Genomic DNA, 17,387 nt, shown 5'->3' on the forward strand with positions numbered 1-17,387 from the left:
AATAACTCTAGTCGAAAAGTTGTCACTGTGGCTAGTCAAAAGTTGGTTTGACTTCAAGCATATTGAGATTGAAATTGAAGCGCTAAGAATGTCGTTGAATACTATAAAAGCTTACCTGAAGGACACAGAAGGAAGAGAAGATACCGAGGGTTTGAAGTTTCGATCGGATGTGCGGGATTTAGCCTATGAAATTCAGGATGAAATAGAAGATCGAGCCATCAAATTTATTTATGCGAGCATGTTTTGTCCATCAAAGCGATTTTCCTCCCGAATGAAAGCTATTGTAAGGTTGAATTTATTCAACCATCTAATTGGCTTTATTCCGTGCCAAATTTGCTTGTAATTCAGCATTTAGTAACCCTGTATTTAGGTGAGTTTGATGTAAGGGTAGTGAGTGAGATAGAGTGAAGATTGCTCAAGAGTGTGCAAGAAAACAGAGACTCGCGGCTGGACCTCGCGGGTGACTTGCGGCTTCAAGCCGCCAGACATAGCACACATGCCAAGCATGTTGGAAGGTGAACAGTCATGCAAGCTGGAGCACTACAGGACAACTGGCCATACGGTTATCTCGCGACTGGATCTCGCGACTTAGTTAAGCCGCGAGGTCAAGCCGCGAGCCACCCCTGTTTTGCAAAACCTAACGTTTCACATTCCTCTTCCACTTCAGTATAAATACCCCTTTTACCCACGATTGTAAGAGAGCTTCCAGAGAGAATTTTGAGAGAGAAACCCTAAAGAAAAACAAGATTGATTCACCCACAATCTATACATTAGAGTCTCTTCAAATTCCTCAACTCTCTTCCTCTCCATTGTCAAATCCTTGAGAGGCATTATACCAAACATGATTCTCACCATTATCATTACTGTGAGAGAGCTGTTTGGATTTCTGGGAAGAAGTTAGGGAGGAACCAATCTTCATTGGTTGATGCTACAGGCTAGTAGCAGAATCCGGGAAGCTAGAAAAGAAAAAGGTTTGGCGCAACCTCGTTGGAGCAAGAAGCTTGGAGGGCTTAGGTGCACTGGGTAGATTAGGCTTGGAGTGTCTATTGCTGTCCATGTATCCCAACTGTATTTTCTAGTAGATTGTTTACGGCTTGGAGGGCGGCGGAGAGGTTTTATGCCGAGGGCTTCATTTTCCTCTTCGATAACACATCGCGTGTTGTCTTTGTATTTGCATATTCCTTCCTCTTTATCTTTGCCTTTTTATTATCTGCTGTGGATTTTGTTTTGTTTTGGCTTAGATAGTTTTTAACCAATTCCATATTATAGCTTATGTTATGTTTCCGCACACTTGTTGTTTGACATATTACTTGAATTGGTTAAGTTGTAATTTGGGGGTCTAAACGTTCAAGGGTGTTTATACACGTTTTTGAACTTTCAATTGGTATCAGAGCGGGTACACTGTTATTGGTTTCATTACCATTGTGTGATCCTTGACTCCCTTTTGAGATGGATCGGTCTCAATCCCTAAATGCACCTCCATATTTTGATGGTAGTAATTATGCTTTTTGGAAAGTTCGCATGAGAGCTTTTCTGTGTTCTATTGATGAATCTGTTTGGGATGCTGTTGGGATTGGTTGGACCAGACCTGAGGCAGCCAAATCCACATGGGATAAGGCAGCACTTGCTGCACCGAATGCTAATAGTAAAGCACTCAATGCTATTTTCTGTGGTGTGTCTCCAGATGAATTTCACAGGATTTCTCATATTACCATTGCCAAAGAAGCATGGGAGATTTTGGAAACCACCTATGAAGGCACGAAGAAAGTGAAAGACACCAAGTTACAAATGCTGACCACTCGGTTTGAGGAGCTCAAAATGAGTGAGGATGAGTCTTTTGACTCTTTCTATGGGAAGCTAAATGAGGTGGTTGTCAGCAAGTTCAACTTGGGGGAGAAAACGGAGGATTCAAAAATTGTAAGAAAGATCCTTCAATCATTGCCGGAAATTTTTCGTGCTAAAGTGACAGCGATTGAAGAGAGCAAAGACCTTGATGACATCAAAGTACAGGAGCTAGTTGGTTCTCTACAGACTTATGAGATGTCGCTGCCCAATCAACGGAAGAGTAAATCTCTTGCTCTAAAGACCATTAATGAGAAGGTGGAAGATCAAGACTCATCAGGAGAAGATGTGGTTGACAAAGATGTTGCATACCTTGTCAAAAATTTCAGAAAGTTCTTGAAATTCAAAAATAATGGCAAATTTGATGATAAAAGAAAATTCCAAAGTTCTGGAAGGGAGAAAAGGGAATTCAAAAAGAAAGATGGAAAAGAATCCCAACCTACACAAGGTGTCACTTGCTTCGAATGTAACGGGCATGGACACTTTAAGAAGGAATGTCCGAATTATTTGAAATCGAAAGGTAAAGTGTATGCCACGACATTGAGTGACTCGGATTCGTCTGACTCAGAATCTGAAGAGAGCTGTGATGGAGAGGGGAACTATTCAGCTTTTATGACCATTGCTCATGTTGAGTCTTCAGATGAGTTGAATCTGCTTGTACAAGACCTTGGAGAACATAGTGATAATGAATCACTAGGAATTGTTGAAGAATCAGATGCTGAAGAAGATGAAAGCACAGCAAATCTTCAAGAGAATTATAACTCACTCTTGGAGAAGTCGGGTGAGTACACAAGGGTGGCCAAAGCTGCTGTGAGAAAAATGAAGAAGGCAGAGGAGGACTACAAAAGTCTCCTAATCCGATATAGGGAGGCCAAATGTGAGATAGAAACACTGAATGGTGAGTTGTCCGAAACTTACACAAAAGTGAGATTTCTTGAGAATGAGGTTGTGCAAGCAAATGCTAAAATAGAGAGGGTCACCACCAAGAAGCTAGATGATGTTATCTCATCTCAAAAGAGTTTTTCAGACAAATCCGGATTGGGATATACCGGAGGAAGTAGTTCATCTGGAAATGTCACTAAAGAAGTGAAGTTTGTAAAGGCCAAAGATCCAGTTGTAGCTGACCTTACTGATGAGAAGCTCAAGATGGAGGAGAAGAAGAATGTGGTGAACCAACGGATGCTGAATCCCCGTAGTCAATCTGTGGGCAGGTCTGAATCTCGTGCCAAGTCACGTCCACGACCACAAAGAGGTCCTAGAGCAACTTATGTGTGTCATTATTGCGGACTTCAAGGACATACTCGACCAAATTGCCAAAAGCTGAGAGCAAAGAATAGTGCAACTCCTCAAAGGTCAGGAGGACCTAGAAATGATAGAAGAAATTGGGCAGGTGATCAATCTAGAGATCAGAATGGTGATCCCGGAATGATGAACGTGATGAAGATGATTGGTGCATTCACCAACTGTTTGGAAAGCTTCTCACGAAGGTTTGAAAGCCCTAACTCCCGTACCCAATCCTATAAGGAAATCACCCCAAACGCAAGTGACGTGTGGGTGAAAAAGGGTACTCATGCATAAGCATTACAACATGTCCATGCATTAATACTTCCTATGCTTTGTGACATGTTTGTTTGTTTGCGTGTTGTTTTTGCTGTTGGTTGTTTGCTACTTGTGCATATTTTTAATTTTGTCAATCTTTTTGTTTTTAGTGTCAAAAATCCAAAAATCACATAAAAATTAGAAAATCAAAAAGCTTGATTGACTTTGTTGAGTTTTTGTCTCAAAACTTGTTTTGCCTTGTACCTTTGTGCTAATGGCTTTGTGCATTTTCGAGCATTGCTTGTTTTCATGCACTCATATCACTGTGGGAAAAATCTTGAAATCTATGTGATTGTTGTAAATAGATCTTCAAACTTGTCATGAATGATTAGTGAATGGTTATGTTGATCTTGAGACATGCATAGACTTGTGTCTATATATCTTCCCACTATTTATTTTTGTTTTTGCTAAAAAGAGCTCACCAAATGTAAATCTCCAAATGAAAAGAGATATTGAGCTGCAAAAGCCTGTCGCACATTCTAGTATTCGACTAGGAAAAAGGGTAAGCGACTTTATATTAAAGAAAATGTTTATTCAAAAAGTCAAAGGCTTATTCATTAAAGTGAAATATCAAATATCACTCTCACAATGAGAGGTGATTGCCTCAAAAGATCAAAAAGATCAAATATTATGATTAAAAGTGGAGTCAAATGTAAAGCTCCAAGTTATGTTATCAAGTTTTTGTGGGATGTCATATATACATATTTCTATAATTGAGATGGGTCACATGATCTAGTGCTAATTGTATATGTCTTGGTTGAATTGATCATTGAAGTTTCACATTAGACTAAGGACTATCTCATTGTTGATATCCACACACAACATACAAGTTTATGTTCAATAAATGCCATATTCATTTGTGTGATTGTACTTGATAAAATGTGTTTTCACATGCTCAATCTTTGTTAATTCAAGCACAAAAAGATTTTTTGAGTGTTTTAGGTGTTTTTGGGAAAGTATTTTGTTTGAAAAATCTGAAAATTTCAAAAATCCAGTTTTGTCCTGTTTTGGCGGCTTAGTCGCGGGTATGTCAAGTCGCGTGCCTCAGTCGCGTCTTCGCGGGTCATTTTTGGCAACTTGTTTGCTAGTGGAAGGTCCAGTCGCGAGGGTTACTCAGAGATTTTCGCGGCTCAGCTCGCGACTCACTCGCGGGTAGACCTTCCAATCGCAAAAAACACTTAGAAAAATTTTTAAAATTTTTGTCCTTGAGTGTTCTGGCGGCTTGAACTGGCGACTATGTGGCGACTCAATCAAGTCGCGAAAAATGCGTGTTTGGCAGAAATAGGGGAAGTTTTTAAATCTTTTTCAGTTTTCCCTCGAACATTTGTGACTGTTTATCTTCTCTCTAAACTATCTCCTTCCCAAACACTCCGTGCTCCCATTTCCAATCTCCATTGTTGCATATTTTCTGCTCAAATTCTTCAAGTCACAGGTATGGGTTTTCAGTTTTGAACTCATTTCTACTTGATTTTGTGTTTTTCCCCTTGATTTTTCGCATATGTTTATGTTTTAGAGGTGGGTTTATGTTTCGGCTTTTGCTCTATGTTCATGCTGAGCTTGCAGATGTTGTTGCTAAAGTTTGTTTTGATCTTGGTTGTTTCCTTTTTGGTCTTCATCCTGTGCTTAGCTAAGTGTGTTTCTTATTTTATCTGATCTTGAGCTATTGAGTTGTTTCAAAATGTTCCGTTTGAGGATGTGAGTTTTACTGTGCTGAATGTGCATGTTCTATTGTGTTAATCTGTTGGGAGCATCTGTTAGTTTCAAAATGCTGATTATGAGTCATATCATTTTTTCATTATATGTCTCAATGACATATGTCTCATTCTCCCTTGCATTCTCCCTGTTGTTCTTGTGTTTCCTATTTTAGGCTTGTTTATCCATGTGGTTGATCTAAGTAGCTTATTGTTTAAGTGTTCAAGTTCATTTGTGTGGCTGAAATCTCTTTGTTAATTACATGGTACTGACTAATTCTACACATATATTGTTCTATGCTGTTGTGGCCTCTTCTGATTGTTCACAGATGGCTCCCTCACCTCCGAAGAAGAAACTCCTGCAAAGAAGGCTGACAAAAGATTGAAAATGGATTCTAAACTATTTAGGTCAGTTCAACACTTTGAGAGATATAAGGATATCTTCTTGAAAGCAGGAATTATTCAAGAAAGATTTGTAGATTTGGAGGACTTAAGACAATCTTTTATCCCCAGCTGTTTTGAAGGAAGAGGATGGGAAAAGCTTCTGAGTGATCTCCCTGTAGTGTGTGAACCCCTGATTAGGGAGTTTTATTCAAATGCTATGATAAGGGAAAATGAGTTAAGTTGCTGGGTTAGAGGTAAAGAATTCATTTTGGATGCACATGTCATTGATGATGTGCTAGGGCTTAAAGGATTAGAAGATCAGAAATTTATCAATTACAAGGATAGGAGTGTTTCTATTGAAACAGTTCAACAAAGGATAGGTGGGCAGAGAGAAGGGAAATGTTTGAATACCACTGCCTTTCCATTGGACATGAGGTGTCTAACAATAATCATGATGTTTAACCTCTATCCCATAAAGAAGTTGACTACAATCAACTGTGCTAGAGCAATTTTTCTGATGGATCTCAAAGAAAAGAATTTCATTGACATAAGTTCCCACATTTATGACACCATTGTGGATGAGACAAGAACAACCTCTAGGCCAAAATTGATCTTTCCCAGTTTGCTAATGAGGATTTTTAGAAGGAAGGGTGTCCCAATCTCTCAAGACATCAGTCCCATGTCCACACCCTCTACAATTAACAAGCTTACCTGCAAAAGGATAAGTGTTAGGCTTCCAGGAGAAGAAGATGAAGGTGATGAAGGAAAGGGTGTCCCAATGGAGACTGAAGCAGCGGCAGCAGGACATGCATCAACCTCAACACCCAGGAGGAGTGGCAAAAGGTCTAGAGAATCAACTTTTTCAGATACACCTCCAGATGCTTTCCAAATCATTCTGGAACGACTTGATGGGATCAGAGAAGTCCAGACTGAGCACTCTGAGAGGATGAGAGCCATGCAGAACCAGATTGATGTTTTGTCTGCAAAACTAGACAGCTTCACCACCCAGCATGCACAGTGACCCTTTGGCCATTCCGGTCAAAAAGGGGGAGATGTTTCTTTCTGTTGTTAATGACATTGATGATGAAAAGTAGAAAAGCAGCTCTTAAGGGGGAGTAATGTGTTGAGGGGGAGTTGTCAAAGTTGTCAAAATCAGAGACTTTGTTTATATATGCTTATGTTTTGGGTATTTTTAGTGTTTTTATGGGTTTGATATACTGTGTTTTTGGTGTATAGTTGTTTCTAACTCATAACTTATAACTCTTGGTTTAATCTTTTATATATTTTGATGATGTTATTCAGGATGTTTTGTGTTTGTACCCATGTGCTTTTGTAAGCTTTTAGGGTTAATGTTTTATGCATAGTTTGTAGGCTTTATGGTTTGTACCATGCTTTATGCAGCCTTTTATGCTTTGTTGAAATCAGTACTTTAATCTAAATGTCTTGCATTTTGATTTATGTACTATCACTCTTGTGCCCTTGTAGGATTGTTCCTAGATGCATATACCTTGTATATTATGCATTGGTTGAGTGTTGAGTATACAAGTATCTTGCCTTGTACTTGTTAACTTGTATGTCCTTGTGTTCATTCCAAGTGTGAATGAGCACTGTGATCACTACCTTGTGGTGTTCACTTGGTTGATCAAGCCATGGTTTGTTTCTTAACTCCATCCTTGTTTGATCACATATTGCCTGTTTCATATGCATTTTATGATTTTCTACTTACAATGATCATGGTGTATTATTGTGTTTCAGGAGTATTATGTTCATATATTTCAAGTGCTTCACAGCTTCTAAAGTTAGGTGTGAGTGAGTTTTGTTCAACTGTTCCCAACTCACATGTTAAGTCGAGAGTCTGTTTTAGGGTTTTGTCACGGAATAGCCAAAGGGGGAGATTGTAAGGTTGAATTTATTCAACCATCTAATTGGCTTTATTCCGTGCCAAATTTGCTTGTAATTTAGCATTTAGTAACCCTGTATTTAGGTGGGTTTGATGTAAAGGTAGTGAGTGAGATAGAGTGAAGATTGCTCAAGAGTGTGCAAGAAAACAGAGACTCGCGGCTGGACCTCGCGGGTGACTCGCGGCTTCAAGCCGCCAGATGCAGCACACGTGCCAAGCATGCTGGAAGGTGAACAGTCATGTAAGCTGGAGCACTACAGGACAACTGGCCATACGGTTATCTCGCGATTGGATCTCGCGACTTAGTCAAGTCGTGAGGTCAAGCAGCGAGCCACCCCTGTTTTGTAAAACCTGACGTTTCACATTCCTCTTCCACTTTAGTATAAATACCCCTTTTACCCACGATTGTAAGAGAGCTTCTAGAGAGAATTTTGAGAGAGAAACCCTAAAGAAAAACAAGATTGATTCACCCACAATCTATACATTAGAGTCTCTTCAAATTCCTCAACTCTCTTCCTCTCCATTGTCAAATCCTTGAGAGGCATTATACCAAACCTGATTCTCACCATTATCATTACTGTGAGAGAGCTGTTTGGATTTCTAGGAAGCAGTTAGGGAGGAACCAATCTTTATTGGTTGATGCTACGGTCTAGTAGCGGAATCCGGAAAGTTAGAAAAGAAAAAGGTTCGGCGCAACCTCGTTGGAGCAAGAAGCTTGGAGGGCTTAGGTGCACTGGGTAGATTAGGCTTGGAGGGTCTATTGCTGTCCATGTATCCCAACTGTATTTTCTAGTGGATTGTTTACCGCTTGAGGGCGGCGGAGAGGTTTTACGCCGAGGACTTCGGTTTCCTCTTCGATAACACATCGCGTGTTGTCTTTGTGTTTGCATCTTCCTTCTCTCTATCTTTGCCTTTTTATTATCTGCTGTGGATTGTGTTTTGTTTTGGCTTAGATAGTTTTTAACCAATTCCATATTATAGCTTATGTTAAGTTTCCGCACACTTGTTGTTTGACATATTGCTTGAATTGGTTAAGTTGTAATTTGGGGGTCTAAACGTTCAAGGGTGTTTATACACGTTTTTGAACTTTCAGCTATCAATTGTAAAATTTACAACATCAATGCACCTTGCATTTGTCCCTCCCACGTTTGTATGGTAAGATCAAGTTCCAATTAATTTTTTGGGGATGAACATCTTGTGGGCATTGAGAAGCATATAAAGTCTCTTTTTACTCTTTGCATTGAAGAATCAAGTGACGAAGTAATTTCAGTTGTTGGAGATGCTGGCTCAGGTAAAACAACTCTTATTAGCGAAGTTTACCATATGTTGAATTCAAATTTTAATTGCAAAGCTCGGGTTTCCCTCTCACGCTCTTCTGATGGCTTGTTAGAGAAACTTTGTGAGGCACTGGAATTACCTCACAAAATAAAGAAGTTGCGCTCTTATTTAATGCATAGAAAGGTACCTCCTTGTTTTGGATGATGTTTGGACCTTAGAAAAACTCATGTCACCATTTTTCCAATGGAGATCGTTGAACTTTGTAAGTTGATCTATTTGTTAGTTTGTGACCGAGACATATATCAGGCTGCTGTAGGGGCACAACTGTCTTCAGAAATTGGGTGTTTGACGATGTTAGAGAAACCATCACTTATCAAGGCAAACGACAAGAACCGGAGCATTGTAAAAGAGTTAGGGAACTTGATTCGAATGAGGAAACTTGGGATCACAGTGTTGGGAAAAATTCTATATTACTGTGAATAAATTTTAGCAAGCACAGCGGAAGCACAACCACACAAAAACACAAAGATTTACGTGGAAACCCTTTCTCCTTGAAGGGAAAAACCACGGGACAAACTCCGAATAATTTCACTATATAAAATAGAGATTACAACACTTAGAGATACAATTTGAGTAAAAAAAAAACTCTCTTTTTCTTTTCACTCACTGCTCTCTTCTTCACTGTGTATTTTCTCTTACTCTCTCTATTTTTCTCTTCTCTCTTACTTGCTCTCACTCACGCAGTTCTTCAAGACTGCACTAGTCCTCACCACACTCTTGGGACTTCACTTCTTTTCTTCCTCTGCCCAAATGGCCGAATGGCCTCTACCCTTTTATTTCTTTCACCTTTTCTTCTTTTCTCCCTTTCACTCTTCACATCAAGTCACAATAAGTGCAAGCCACTTATTTTGACTTTGCTTCAACCAAACTCTCTTTCTTTAGCTCTCATTGGCCGAATGGCCTTGCTTGTTTCTTTCCTTTTTCCTTTCAGCTCTGCCATAGCAGAATAACTCTTGCTTTTGCTTCTTTCTTTTCTTTCTTCAGCATGTTGGACACGCCTAAGCCAACCAACCCAATTACTAATGCTGACTTTTGTACATGATGAAGAATAGATAAGAAACATTAAAGACATGCTCATTAAATGAGCTCTTGATAAAAAACATGTGGGCTGGACTCATGGTGTAGCGCACCCAACACACAGAACTCAAGGTAGAAGATGGAAAAAATTTGTGTGCATCCATTGAGAAGATGGTGAATCTTTGCTCTTTGTATGTGAACTCAGCAAGCAAGGAGGAGTATCTTGATTTGAATTATGTGACGAACTCTCCTCAACTGATTAATAGTCTAATTCCTGGAGGGAGGTTGGAGGAAATTCCAGCATGGATTTGCAAACTTAACAGTTTGTCCAAAATAGAGCTCAAATGGTCAAAATTGCAGAACAGCCCACTTGAGGCCCTTCAGGCTTTGCCTTCTCTAAAGGAGCTTCATCTGTATGATGCTTACACTGGTACGGTGATGGAATTTGGTGCTGAATGCTTTTTGGAATTGAAGATGTTAGAAATTGAACAATGCAATAGGTTAAACAAAGTTGTGATTCGAGAACGAGCACTGCCTAAACTTCAAAAGCTGACAATAAAAAAATGTGATAGCTTGGTCATGGTGCACGTAACAAAGAATTTGCTCAGCCAGCTGGAGGAAGTGCTTGTTCCACAACACCTTATTAGTATAATAAAAGAATGAGAAGCGTTGTGGTTGAAGCACCTCTTTGAGCTTATGAGTTTGCAATTCATGTTTAATGAATAGCAGATGTTTTGAAGATAATGAGATAGCTATGCCAAATCTCAAGTTATTCTGTTTTTAGAACCTTAATGGACTGGTTTGTTGGCAATGAGAAACCATTCTTTCTCTACTTTTCTTGATTTACTTGATTTATGTAATTTTCTTTGATATTAATAAATCTTTATTACTTATAAAAAAAATCATGTTTAATGAATGTATTTAAATAGAAATTGTAATTTGTAAATTATTGTTTATATGATATTTGTTCATGCTTCTTGGGCCAAAGTTTGCTGTCTACACTTCTTTTGCTAAAAAATTTCCTCTATGGCATAAGTAATATATTATTTGTATTTATAATGTTAGAAATACCCATATAATTTTTTTCCATCCCAATATTATGTGAATATGTTTGGAATATTTAGACTTATTTTGATTGTGTATGCTCGCAAAAATGATTTATGGTTTATTTAAGAAATGGTTATACATGTTTGAATTTGAAACTTGGTTGATTGTGGAGTCCTGCTCTGTCCATAGTGGAATAATATATGGCAATCTGTTAGCAATTGGTGTCATATGACCATACCCATAGGATATAATATATACAAATCTGTTCGTTACTAGTACCATATGGCCCTGTCAAGAGGGATTAAAAATGTTGTAAGAGCCTTGTCTTTGCTAGAGGCTTTCCTTTTGAATTGCTGGATTGTCAATGTCCTGCAATTGTTCATACATTCTACTACGGATTTATAGTTTTCTGTCGAGGATGAAAGAAAGGTGTGATGGGTGGGGAGAGGCAATGTTGGAATAATTGGACGGTATTTTGTGGTAGTGAAGAAAGATTGGGAAAGGTAAGGAAGAATTTAGGCCCATAGGATATAGGTGGCACACACCCATTATCTTTCTACTGCTAGGAGCTGGTGGTAGTCGCTCTTTTGTGAGGCAGACTAAGTCATTTGGTTTGTCTTATAGATTGGAAGCTGAAAAATTATGTTTAGGAGCTGGTGGTAGTCGCTCTTTTGTGAGGCAGACTAAGTCATTTGGTTTGTCTTATAGATTGGAAGCTGAAAAATTATGTTTAGTGATTAACTATGTTGCACGGACACGAGAATACAGCAATTTTTGAAAAATAAGAACACGACACGGTGGGGACATGGTGGTTAAATAATTAATTAAATTTTATATTTAGGCATATTTTTTAATATTTTTAGACATCCATTCCTCACTAATGACCATATTTCAAAGATGTTGTTTTACTTGAAACAATCTTTTAAGCATGATGATTATTGAAGCAAATCGTGTTTCAGCAATAGCAAGTAACTTCAAAGTGGAATATGAATTAAAAATTGCTAATCTCATAGAATGATTTGTGATGAAAATATGAATGAAAGTTGTCTCATCTGAAACTTGTACAATCCAGTTACATTCATTATATGCAACCTCATTCTGCAAAAAGTTCTTACGTGCACATATATTCGTCAAGGCCAAATTGAGGGTATGCACAACACAAGGTGACCAAAATATATGAGGATATTTAGCTTCAACAATAGATCTTGCAGCCTTCATAACATATGCATTATCAGTAATAATTTGAACATGTTGATGCCCAACCTCACCAATGACCTTTAGAAACAAGTCAGAAATGAAGTGCTTGTCTTTGTACTCTTTGGTACCACCAATGGATTTGATAAAAAGTGGCCATTTCTCTGATGTAGCCATAAAATTGATAAGTGGCCTTTTTTGTACATCTGTCCACCCATCACTTACAATGCTTAAACCCTTTTCTTTCCAAGTGTCTATAATTAACTTCAACAACTTCTCAATATGTGCCCTCTCTTTTTGCAACAGATTTGTTCTTAATTTATTGTAACCCAGAGGAATATAGCCCATTAAATTATTATTAGCTGCAAATTTTATCATCTCAATCCAATACGGGTTCTTAGAAAAGTGAAAGGGTAAATCAGCAGAATAAAATGTCCTTGCAATAAGAGAATCTATTTGCTCTCAACATTGATTGTTAAAAGCCTTCTCCTGCTGAATAAAATGTCCTTGCAATAAGAGAATCTAATTGCTCTCGACATTGATTGTTAAAAGCCTTCTCCAAAGGAGAAGGCCTAACCCCTTTTTTTTTTCAAAAAAATGGATGACTTGTAGCTGTACTACTCTAAGTAGGACCCAAATTAGGACTAGTAGGAGAATCAGTTGGTAAAGACACTAGCTTAGGCTTCTTCAATCTACGCGAAGATTCCTCACACGCGTCTTCTAATTTCTGCATTTCATTCTAATACTCATCTCCAACCTTGGCACATTGTTATATTCCAAAACCAGATAATTTTAAAAAGTGTGCCTTCACCCTTGAATAAGACCCCTTGAAAGTTTTTTCACAATAGTTACATCTGAAAGCAACATTCCCACCACCAACACTTGTTTTTTCTAACTTAGTAACATATTTCCATAGAGGAACAACTGACTCAGCTGATTTTTCACTTTCAGTATTCATTTTAGTAAAATCACCTACAATATATAACGTTAATAAATAAAACTATAGCAAGACACACAAAAACAAAAATCACTAAATCCATAATAAACATTATAATTTATGAGGTAAAACAAAAGGCTAAGTAAAGAAACACAATAACAGTGAGACTGTGAGAGTAGGATTAAAAAAAACAAAAAAACAAAAAACAAACACATTATAACTTATATAAATAAGTGAGTAACAGTACACCCATGACCCATTCACCAAAATAAAAAAAATAAAAAATAAAAAACAGAGAGAGAAGATAACTAGAGAAGAGGTCGGACCTGCTGTCCACGCCGAGAGAGAGAGAAAGAGAGATCGAAAGGGACAAGGCACGGCATCGACGTCTATGGAGCTTGTCGATCTGCCCGATCTAGCTCCAGTGAGGGATAGAGGGCAGCAGAAGCGGGCAGAGGTAAGAGGGAGGGTGGGTTGAGAACTTGAGATGCGGGTAGAGGTCAGTCTAATGATTTCTCAAACTCTAAACTTGCTTTTTTGTTTTAGGGTATATCATAAAATCAATGGTATTGATAAGTCCATCTGTCAAAATCTGTGAATTTTTTTTTCACTGCTAGCATGTCGGAGCCGTGTCGGAGTTGAAAAAAAAAAAAAAAAAAAAAAAGAGACACTCGCCGGACATCGGAATCCGGCGAGTCATACCCATTCCAGTGTCCGACACCGACATGGCGTGTCCGTGCAACCTAGGTTTGCCTTGATAAGTGACAGCTTCTATAACGAAGTGGAACACTCAATTCCTAGATACACTTGTGCTCCTACAACAGCATTTGGGCAACCAACAAACAAAGAGAGCAACTTAGGAAGTCCAAAGATCTCCTTGGGCAACTTGGTGATAAGAGTATTTCTAAAGTCAACAATTATCAGGTTCGGAAGCTTCTTCTTAATAGATTTTGGAACTGAATCTATCCTTGTACTCCTCAAACTTAAGTACCTTAGGAGGGGGAGGTTGAAAACTTCTTCTGGAAAATGTTGCAAGGCTGCATTTTCCATTTCTAAACTTGTTATTAACTTGAATTTTTTGAGAAGTTCTTTGGCCATTGATTCTGAAAAATTTTCTACCCCATACATAGAAAAGGAACGAACATAAGAGAGGTCTGTCCTTTGTAACATGGAGGGGAAGCAATTGTGAAGAGATAAGCGAAGGGTTTTCTCACCTCCCAAACTGGCACTTGGACTTCTAAGAACATTAATGAAGTTTACCTTCTCAGACATGGAAAGGATGAACCCTCTTGCAAGATTAGAAACTTAACAACTCCTTATTCGTCCTTCAGAATCTCGCCTGGTCACATGAACCATGCTCATTTGAACTAGCTCAACTAAGTTCTCATATGCCACCTGATCCAGAGTTTTAACTTCTTTTTCCTCAATGAACCCGCAACCTATCAATTGGTGGATCAGTGTTCCACATTTAACAGGGTGAAACTCGGGAAAATTGCAAAAGTGCAAGAAACAAGACTTGAGGTTGGGCGGTAGATGGTAATAACTATGCGAGAAAATTTTATAGCGGGAAAGAGAGACAGGATGTCCTGGTTCACATTCAAGGCTATCAAGTACATTCTTAAACTCCGTCCCAATACGTGGCTTATTTGACAAGAAATTGGCAACTGCAACAATTGCATGTGGCGATTTTTCACATCTTATCACAATTTTCTCACACCAATCAACCAAATGATCCGGGCATTTATCACCTTGGAAGACCTTCGTACAGAAGAGCTCCCACGCCTCTTCCCATGTTAATGGATTAAGGTTGAGATCATAGATATAATCATGAGAGCTTGTACAATAAGAAGCTAAATTGCGATAACGAGTGGAGATGATTATTTTACTACCCTGTTTTTTATTACAAGGAAGTAACTCGTTAATGCAGTTCCATTGATCTTCAGACCAAATACCATCAAAAACAAGGATGTATCTTTTTTGTTGTAAATGAAACTGCAAACTCCTTTTTTTGTATTTTCCTGGGTCAAAAGGTAATTCCAGTTCCTGAAAAAGTTTCTCTAACAAGTCCTCACAAGAAGAAGGGATAGAAACCCAAGCACTGCATTCAAAACTATTTTTGACCATTTCAAAGACTTCATGGATAACAGTGGATTTACCTGAACCCGGGTCTCCGACTACTGAAATTACTACATCCCTTGGCTGATCTCCCCTTAAAACACGATCAAGAAGTGCCTCTACACGCCTCTTAATGCTCACAAGAACATGATGGTCATTCCTGGAAAATGATACCTCCCCAGCTGTAGTAGAACTTGAAGCAACTTGAGAGGGACAAATGCGAAGTGTATCAAAGTCTCTGATGTTGTCGACATTTTACTTGATATCTGCCATGCGGGAGGACAATTGCCTCAGTGGAAGAAAGTCCTTAACAGAGTGAGCAACATCATGAAGAAATTTTTGTGATCCAATGATGATGGGAGTGTTCAGGAACTTCACACATGAACTCTTCAATTGCATCTTGAGTCTCATGTGCTATATCTTGCACTTGTTGAACTCGATCCTTCAAACCTGCTGTATCTTCTCTTCCTTCCGTGTCCTTCAGGTAAGCTATCATAGTATTCAACCATTTTCTTACTTCTTCAATGTTACGACGGTCGCGGCCAGAACATATTTTGTAGAGAAACGGTACCACCTTGGAAACTACAGTTATTGCTCCTGAGAGTGCAATTTCTGCCATTGTTTGTCTTCTCCTTCTTCGATTCCAAGCAATCAGCTTTGTGACGAGTTGAGACTTGAGTGGAAGGGCAATAATCTATGAAGCACGGGTGCGTTTCGAGACTCAGGTGCGGGTGCAGGTGCGAGTGCGGGTGCGGGACTCGGCAATTTTTGAAAAAGTAGGGTGCGGGTGCGGCAGGACTCGACGATTAAAAAATTATTAAAAATATTTTTATTTATATTTTCTATATATTTTTACTATTAAATATTCTTAAAAAACACATTAATATACCTTGATTCACAAAACAAAGAAAGAAGAAGGCAAGAAACACATTTGAGGTCATAATTTCAGCTGCTCCAGCGAGTTTCAAGGCCGATTTCGGCACGTTTCGGCTTTTTCCGGCCCATTTCAGCCGTATCGGTCGTTGGCCGATACGACCCGATATGGCCGATACGGCCCGATTCTGGGCGAATCAGCCCGGTTTGGCACGAATCGAAGCCGATTCGGCGCGAATCGAGCCACGTCAGCGCTAATCGAGCCGAGTCGACATGAATCCGAGAGGAAAAAAAATAAAACTCAGACGCGGCACCAACACGTGGTCAACCGCATCGAACTCGGGTGCAGCACCCTTCCAGCAACGTCCGTGCTTTCTAGGCAATAATTAAGTAAGATCCAAGATTGAAGATTGAAGATTGACGAAGACAAAAAAGAAGATCAAAGAGAAGCTGACGAGTGACGAGGATGCGATGAGATGAGGTTGTGTGAATTGGGACAATTGATTCAGACAAAAGGAGTAAAGTTCATCAAAAGGCCTCTTTTTCTCTTTTCTATGAATAAGAGAGATTTTATAATTTTGTAAGAAGAAGAATATCCAGCATAACTAGTCAACAACCATCCCCCGGTTACCAAAAACAAAACAACCATCCCCTAATTCACACGTGTACCACTTACTTACAAAAAGAACATGGCAAATTCCCCTTTCCAATTTTTTTTTTTAATGAGAATTTGCCTTTATTTTTATTTTTCTTTATCTTTTTTCCCCTTTCCAACTATAGACATCTTTTTTATATATATATATATATATATATATATATATATATGATAGCATTCGTACTATAGACATCAATCGTAGTCTATCAAAGACTAGGTATTGATTTATTGGGAAAAATATTGTTTCCAGCTAGGTTACATTCTACTCTTTTACATTAATATCTATATTTATAATTGACGCAGGTATGCTTATATATTAAAAAAAATGGTAAATTATGTATTTGGCTCTTATTTTATGTATTATATTTTAATTTAGTCCATAATATTTCAATTGTATCAATTTGGTCTCTATCTTTTCAGTGTCATGTCAATTTAGTCATTCCCATTATTTTTTGGATGAAAATTAATGACGCGTCTAATGGTCAAAATAAAAAATTAGCTTTCATTGATATGATAATACACAAAAATTTTATTTTGACCATTTTCCATGTCATTAATTTTTATCTAAGATATAACGACATAGACTAAATTAAAAGGTTAGAAACTAAATTGACACAATTGAAATGTTATAGACCAAATTGGAATATGATGTATAAGATAAGGACCAAATACATAGTTTACCCTAAAAAAAATGTTTAACTATAAACATGTTTAAATTTATTTTACTCCAACATACCCACTGTGAGGACTGAATTTGGATTGGACCCAATATAGGATAGGGTTTTAGCCCAACAA

At 38.3% G+C, this 17,387-nt stretch overlaps 1 protein-coding gene across 1 annotated transcript; it reads right to left on the bottom strand.

The window, feature by feature from the left end:
• Positions 1 to 14,254: 14,254 nt before the first annotated feature.
• LOC115986133 (disease resistance protein RPP13-like) lies at positions 14,255 to 15,683 on the bottom strand. Its single transcript, XM_031108990.1, has 2 exons — positions 15,445 to 15,683; positions 14,255 to 15,224 (listed from the first exon to the last, which is right to left on the bottom strand). The coding sequence occupies exons 1-2, from the start codon at positions 15,681 to 15,683 to the stop codon at positions 14,255 to 14,257; spliced, it is 1,209 nt and encodes a 402-aa protein (XP_030964850.1).
• Between the last annotated feature and the right edge of the window lie 1,704 nt (positions 15,684 to 17,387).

This window comes from Quercus lobata, chromosome 4 (genome assembly GCF_001633185.2).
Source record: "Quercus lobata isolate SW786 chromosome 4, ValleyOak3.0 Primary Assembly, whole genome shotgun sequence".
Classification (NCBI taxonomy): domain Eukaryota; kingdom Viridiplantae; phylum Streptophyta; class Magnoliopsida; order Fagales; family Fagaceae; genus Quercus; species Quercus lobata.